Source organism: Parambassis ranga, chromosome 1 (genome assembly GCF_900634625.1).
Source record: "Parambassis ranga chromosome 1, fParRan2.1, whole genome shotgun sequence".
NCBI lineage: Eukaryota > Metazoa > Chordata > Actinopteri > Ambassidae > Parambassis > Parambassis ranga.
In genome coordinates this window covers 14,076,736-14,083,449 of record NC_041022.1, presented here as the reverse complement: position 1 = coordinate 14,083,449, position 6,714 = coordinate 14,076,736, and the positions used below count along the sequence as shown (strand labels likewise).

General features: G+C 45.1%; 2 protein-coding genes across 3 annotated transcripts; both read left to right on the top strand.

The window, feature by feature from the left end:
• The first annotated feature begins 1,376 nt into the window (after positions 1 to 1,376).
• Positions 1,377 to 2,528, top strand: fgfbp2b (fibroblast growth factor binding protein 2b). Its single transcript, XM_028413475.1, has 2 exons — positions 1,377 to 2,226; positions 2,327 to 2,528. Exon 1 carries the CDS (start codon positions 1,434 to 1,436, stop codon positions 2,205 to 2,207), a length of 774 nt encoding a protein of 257 aa, XP_028269276.1. The 5' UTR covers positions 1,377 to 1,433; the 3' UTR covers positions 2,208 to 2,226; positions 2,327 to 2,528.
• Positions 2,529 to 4,479: 1,951 nt separating this feature from the next.
• On the top strand, positions 4,480 to 6,242 carry LOC114438160 (fibroblast growth factor-binding protein 1-like). 2 transcript variants are annotated; one of them, XM_028409347.1, is made up of 2 exons: positions 4,480 to 4,500; positions 4,743 to 6,242. In XM_028409347.1, the coding sequence occupies exon 2, from the start codon at positions 4,767 to 4,769 to the stop codon at positions 5,415 to 5,417; it is 651 nt and encodes a 216-aa protein (XP_028265148.1). In that variant the 5' UTR covers positions 4,480 to 4,500; positions 4,743 to 4,766; the 3' UTR covers positions 5,418 to 6,242. The 2 variants fall into 2 exon arrangements, with proteins under 2 accessions (XP_028265148.1, XP_028265138.1); XM_028409337.1 differs by having other exon boundaries at positions 4,481 to 4,510.
• The last annotated feature ends 472 nt before the right edge of the window (positions 6,243 to 6,714 follow it).

The window sequence follows — 6,714 nt, the reverse complement described above, 5'->3', positions numbered from 1 at the left end:
CACAGCATGTCTGGAAACACGTAACATAGGCAGAGCTGCAGGTGGAGGTGGACAGGGCGGCAGGGAGGGATGGGCTGCCTGTGGTTAAAGTGGTGTGATGCTGTTTCACCCTATCAGAAGAGGACTGCACTAACTTAATTTAGGAAAACATCTGGTCAAGAAAACACACACACACACACACACACTTGAAATGTTTGCTTTGCTTCCCGTAATGTCTCTTACAGCAGAACATTTTTCTCTTCCTTTCCAGATTGACAGCTATGAAAATAAAACTTCCTAAATCTGTACGCTGCAGAAGGCTGCACGCTCGCGTCTGCTCTGTGTCTAAACCTGCTGGTTCAGCAGCAACAATGAAATTATTTGGCAAAATGAAAACATGCAAAATAAATTTTAAGCATGATGGTACATACCGTCGCTTGTACATAACTTTTCATGATGCATTGTGGGATACATTGAGTGCACTAGGGCTTAATGATTCAGAGAGCACTAGCACTGAAACTGCAAAAGCTTCAATCTATAAAGCCTTTAATGGGCGCCACCAGTCTGTATGAACTGAAGAAGGGGCAAACTACACACCATACATCCCCAGTTATGAGTACCTCTGCCCTGCCTCAGACAGGAACCTCTTACCACCACCTGTCTTTGCCACCAAGAGACCTAAATAGCAAAAGTAATCATGACACTACCACCACCATGTTTCAGAACTGGAGGCAACAAATACACCTGGTGTGTCTGATCACCCTGAAGACAAAATCCTAATTTCAGTGGGTGGTTTTGTTCTTTTGTTTGGGTTGACAAACCTTAATCATCATCACGCACACTACAAAACTCCATACTGTGCATGTAGTTAGTTTTAGTACTAGTTTTTCTAACATTCAGACATCTTTGTAAACTCAATGACCTCCACTAGTTTAATTTTTTTTTTGACAACGTAGCAACAAAACTTTACAAAGACACATCTTAGGTTGAACATGATGAGGGTTTTGTTTTTACAGGGGTCACAGATCAACTTTTAACTCTTCAACAAATAACTCCAGACTGCAGAGCAGCTCTAGACTCAGCTCTGATCTTTATCAATAGTCAATGACCCTCCTATGTGAAATTATATAACAACATTTGGCCTCCTGTGTGTACCTCCTTTAAACCTCTTGCTATCCCTTGGTCCCCGCAGACCTCACCCCTCTTCCTCTCTTAGTTTATGTTCTCCCCCCCCAGGCCATCCTGGTTTGGGGTTGCTGTGTGTGTGTGTGGTGTGAGGGAGGGGTTAAATCTTAGGGAGGAGTTTCAGTGTTACCTGAATAATGGCCTCTTTGTGAGCTTCAACCTTATAAAGTCACACTCGCAGGCTTTCTATCCTTGCACACTTTAACCTTAGGTGTGGACACAGACCCTTGACTACATCCATCCGTCACGCCCACACAGCCAACGCCACCATGAGAGCCAGGATGAGGATGTTGCTGCTAGTCTTGGCAGCATCTGTTTTTGTGACAAATGCTCAAACCAACAACAGCGTCAATGACAAGCAGCAGCAGCAACAACAACAGCAGCAGCCACAGCCGCAGCAGCAGCAGCTGCAGCAGCAGCCGCAGCCACGCAGCATCTGGGATGAGCCCATCAAATTCAACACCAAGACCAAAGACACGTGTACCATGGTGGTGTCTGGAGTTGGGGACTACACTCGCCTGCGTGTCTCCTGCAAGGGTCCGAGCCAGACTCCAGTACGCTCCTACTACTGCGACTTCCAGGGTAAGCCCAACATGTGCCGCGCGTACAACCTGAACCCTCGCCACTACTTCACCCAGATGATGTGGGAGCTGAGAAAGCTGAACCACGCCTGTCAAGGAGCCAAAATCTACCGCCCGCAGATGTGCAAGAAATACTCCGATGAGGTTCAGATGACCTTCCTGGCCTCCTGGCCCAAGACCACCACGCCTAAGCCCTCTAGGCTGGTCCAGGAAACACGCAAACCATCTGTGCCGGTCCAAAAGCCTGTCCCTACTTCTAAACCTGTAAAGCCCCAACCTCAGTCCAATAAGTCCCAGACAGGCAAGAGCTCCCAGACCAAGAAAAGTACCCCCAAGCCTGGGAAGACCACTACTCGTCCCACAGAGCATCCTGAATCCAGAGTCTCCCGACTTGCCTCTGAGTACTGCTGGAAGAGCTTCCACGGCATCTGCAGCTACTTCATCGGCTGGTTCCAAAACTGAGACAGAACTTTAGACACAGGCAAGTGCAGAAAAGGAAAGAGGGGAGGAGGAGAGACACTTTAAGAAGAGGTATGCTGATAAATGTCAGATTAAAATGATTATTTTTGTTCTTCTTTCAGGCTGGACTCACCAGCGATCCACCCACTCTTCTATCTTTGACTTGTGTGTGGGAGCCTCCGTTTCTTAATTTCTTTGTGAGGTTATAGCTCTCCACATCCAGCGTCCTACAGGCGGAGCCCAAAACTCTACTCCTGTGTACGGTTAGCAAGTGACTATGTGTTATGTGGTGTCATTCTTCAATCTGTAAAACACACAGCAAGGCAACGGGAATCAATCACAGGCATGTGTTTCTGTTTATATGTTTGTTTGATGTAAATGTTTCAGCAACATTTATTCTGAAAAAAATGGATAAAGAGAATAAAGTCAAAGTGGTGACCTCTCCTCTTCTGTGTTGCTCTGTTTCTGCTGCTGAGTCTTCATTTATTCAAAGGACGCCTTGTTTCTTTTCATCGCCGTCTGTAACAACATGTCTGGCTGAGGAAGTTGTTACGGCACAGACACTGTCAGAGTGAACCCACCCAGACTGCAGAGAAGATAATGCAGCTCATTCACAGAAGGTGTCTGAGTCGGGCCAAACACGTCTTTGTATGAGCTGATGAACTGAGTGCTAAGAACTCAGGAGCAGGAACAGAGGCAGGTCTGTGTGAAGCCTGAAGCTAAACATTGTTCACAGCACTTTAACTTCTACTAAACATACCAACGTACAGGATCAACTTCAATCTTGAAGTGCTAAATGAACAATGTAAACAGTTCATGGTTGACCATGTGTGTACACTTACTGAAAGTTACAGCAGCAAAAAGTCCTGTCAGAGAGAAATAATGCTCATTATAATGGATATTTAATGTATCTATTCTTACCACAATACACTACTGCAATATTTGATCCTACACAAAAGTGAAAAAAATGATATAAAAATCAACACTGTAAAATGAATTCATGACATTTAAAAATGTTGCATTTAAAGTACATGTATTAATTACATTATAAATGAAGCGAAACGATTTGAAGAAATTCTTCATGTTCTCCATTGAGGGGCTATAAAAACATGAGAAGAAGCTCTGTTTGCTTCTTTATTATTGACTTACTGCAACACAAAAAAGTGACAGCTGTCGACAGTGTGTCTGTGTGAACAGATTTATGTCCTCACACTGTTACCTGGCGCTGAATCCTTTCCAGCCTGCTGCAGGAATGCAACATGATAACAGGTAGAGGTGGATTTATTAACTTATTCTCGGGAATCAGTGGTGGGTGTGTAGGTCAGCCTCATAGAGCCCTGAATATGCATCATTTAATACAGCTTCTTGTCATTTTATTAAGACATTTAATTTTTTGTATCTAAGACAAAAACAACAATGACTGCTCATTCAAGTCAATACTTAAACCCTGAGGGGTTTAAGTATAAGGTTAAAGGAGGAGACCGGGCTGAGACACCTGAGATTTTTACTCTACAAATACCTACTGCAGCTGGGACAGGCTCCAGCCCCCATGACCCTGCACTGTGGGACAAAGCGGGTTCAGATGATGGACGGAAACACCTACTGCACATAATATGACTGTTAAACATCATACTAAACCTTTTTTGCCCACTTGGGGGTGGCAGAAACCAGCTGAACACACAGCACTGACACTGGGTAGTTGTACTGACCTTTAGCTCATCCAGAACCATCAGAAGTGCCAGAGTGTTTCTGGGCTCTTTTAGCTCGCATGTTGGTCTCAAATATAGATTGGATCTTCACTCAATGCTCCACAGTTAACACCAGTTACACCTGTCTGCTGAGATGCTGACATGTTTAAGTAGTATCTTCCTCCAACATAGAGATTAGAGTACAGCTCAGATTTTATGTGCACATATTATTCTGCTGTACATGGAGACCGCAGTTCTACACAGACAATCTTATCTGCAGTGCTTTATCTGTGATTTGATGTAACTGAAGAGGAGAAACTCATGTGGCTCATAATAAACAAGTTTTAACTAAAGTAAATAAGCCCGCATTCTGCCTCACCAGGAGGAGTCAATTCAACGCAAGGCGGAAATTCACATTTGGACACGTCAGGTCAGGCCAGAACACAACCCGTCAGGAACTGCTGCCAAGAGTTTTCTCAATGGATTTACATGGAAGTGGTGCGTGTTGTTGGGCGGGGCTGGTGGGCGTGCAGCGGCATCTGTGTAGTATGAAAGCTATGTGCCAGACAACAGAGCCACAAGAAGCAACTTTACGCACAGCAACACAGGTCAGTGTCGGTGAGTTACGCAGATCAGCATGTGACTGTGATGTGTGTACAGCCTGCTGTTACTTTTTATAGCAGTCTCTGAATTTACAGACATTTAATTGTTCTTTTTATGCGACATGTCCAGGTTGGATTAAACTGTGCCAGCTGGACAAAACCTAAATAAAATTGCGTTGTGCTGGAGTTAATTGGTCTTTTTTTGTCTGAAATCTGAACCATTTTTAATCCATCATTTGTCCCCTCAGGTAAATACTTTCTTGCAATAAAACATGTTGCTGCTGAGGACGTTCGCTCCCTGGTTGCTGCTGGCTTTCCTCGGACAGCAAGTCTATCTCTCCTCTGGAGCGGCGGAGAAGCTACCCGGCAGGGCGCAGAGGAGCGGTGCCAAGAGTGCAGCGACCGGCCAGGGGAAGTTCTCCACCAAGGACAAGACGCAGTGCACGTGGAGCGCCAAAGACGTCGGGGACAATGTCAAGCTGCTGGTCAAATGCGAGAACCCGGAGGCGCGCGCCACAGGCGGAACCACGGACCTGAGAACCTGCGAATACACCGGCAAACCTCAGAGGTGCCCGGGCTACCAGTCCGACCCCAAGGGCTTCTGGAAACAGGTGGCCCGCGCGCTCAAGAGGCTGCAGAGCAAAGCGTGCAGGGACCAGAGCGCGCTGGTGAGGGCCGGCATGTGCAAGCGCGCTCCGCGAGACGCGCACTTCAAACTGGACCCCACCAGCTCCCGAACCTCATCTCAGGCCGAAGTCGTGAGGGCTCCCCCGCCCACGCAGCCACCGCGCTCTGCCTCCAGTGGACCGACAGCCTGCACGAGGCGCGCGGACCACCGGAAGACTGCTGAGGAGTACTGCAGCAGCTCGTGGGCCAGCGTGTGCACGTTCTTCCTGTCCATGCTGCAGAGCGAGGACTGCTAGCTCCAGAGGGACTGAGGCAGGATGCAGAGACACATCAGAACATTTGCAAACACATTTCCTACACACGTGTGAATGGTTTTATAATCACCACATACACCAACAGTACACGTCACTCAGGTGTGTTTATTTATCAGGAGTTTAACTGGGGCTCAGATGTTTTCTTTCCGTTAATTTATCAGCAATAATACAGAGACTCATGTTCTTCTGGTACATTAAAAGTGTCTCAGCAGGTTTTTACCTTGTGAATGTGTTAACAGCATCTTTCCTGTAAGCTGCCTTGTTGTGCTAGTTGCAAAGTTTTGGAGGTATAAGCCACACAGATAATACAACAGAACCAGATGCTACTTGTGGTGCTCAAAGCCTAAACAAAAAATGTGAGAACTTCTTCAAAATCATGACCTGATTACTCCAGAACAGTTGCTCCCACAGTTTTGAGATGTTTTTTTATATGTCCTCATGAAAAACAGACTATTTCAGATGTTGAGGGTGAGGGGGCTTTGAGAACCATAAATGAATACACGGAGAAAAAACTAAAAATGTTGCAGCACAAAATCTTCAAAATGACAACTCACACGGAATTATCATGTCAAAATCTGTAATACTGGTTCTAAAAAACAATAATTTTTAACTTTTTAATATTTTACTTTCAAAGCTTCTTTGTTACATCTTTTACGGTTGTTTTCATCACAAAAACTGTATCGTTCAATGACTAATAGCATAACAACACCACTGTACAACATGCATTACAAATACATATGTTCTATTTATACACTGATGACACATGACATGTGAAAATATGTACAGCAGAAATCAGTTGTTTTTCTCTTTGAGCCTATATTTTGTTAAAACAACCTGTTTCCAATACAAATCTGCTTTTTGCTGAAAGGCTCCCTCTCTCCTTAATGTGTAAAACACACACATGCACACTTCGGAGACCAGACCTGAATCAGAGCATGTTTTTTTTGTTTTGTTTTGTTTTTGTTTTATGTGGCAGAACAAATAATTTGTGAATTACACCACAGCCTTCCTGACATGCCTTCAGGTTAGAGCACCATGAAAGGACTCCTTATGAAACACACAGAGGTATGTGGCATCCAAATATAAGGCCTGTTCTTCCATTTCCTGCACCACTCTCTAATTACTTTCTCAGTGACAGCAGCAGGCTCCATAGAAAGTAGCAGTTTCTATATAGGACTGCTGCAATCCAGCTGTGTGTGTGTGTGGTGCAACATGTAATCCCTGAACAAGTGCAACCCCAGCTGTGGGTTTTTATGTTTTCCTGTCTGCCTTTGACCCT

Excerpts from the sequence above, each read along its gene's own strand:
- fgfbp2b (XM_028413475.1), top strand. The coding sequence starts at position 1,434 with ATGAGAGCCAGGATGAGGATGTTGCTGCTAGTCTTGGCAGCATCTGTT.
- LOC114438160 (XM_028409347.1), top strand. The coding sequence starts at position 4,767 with ATGTTGCTGCTGAGGACGTTCGCTCCCTGGTTGCTGCTGGCTTTCCTC.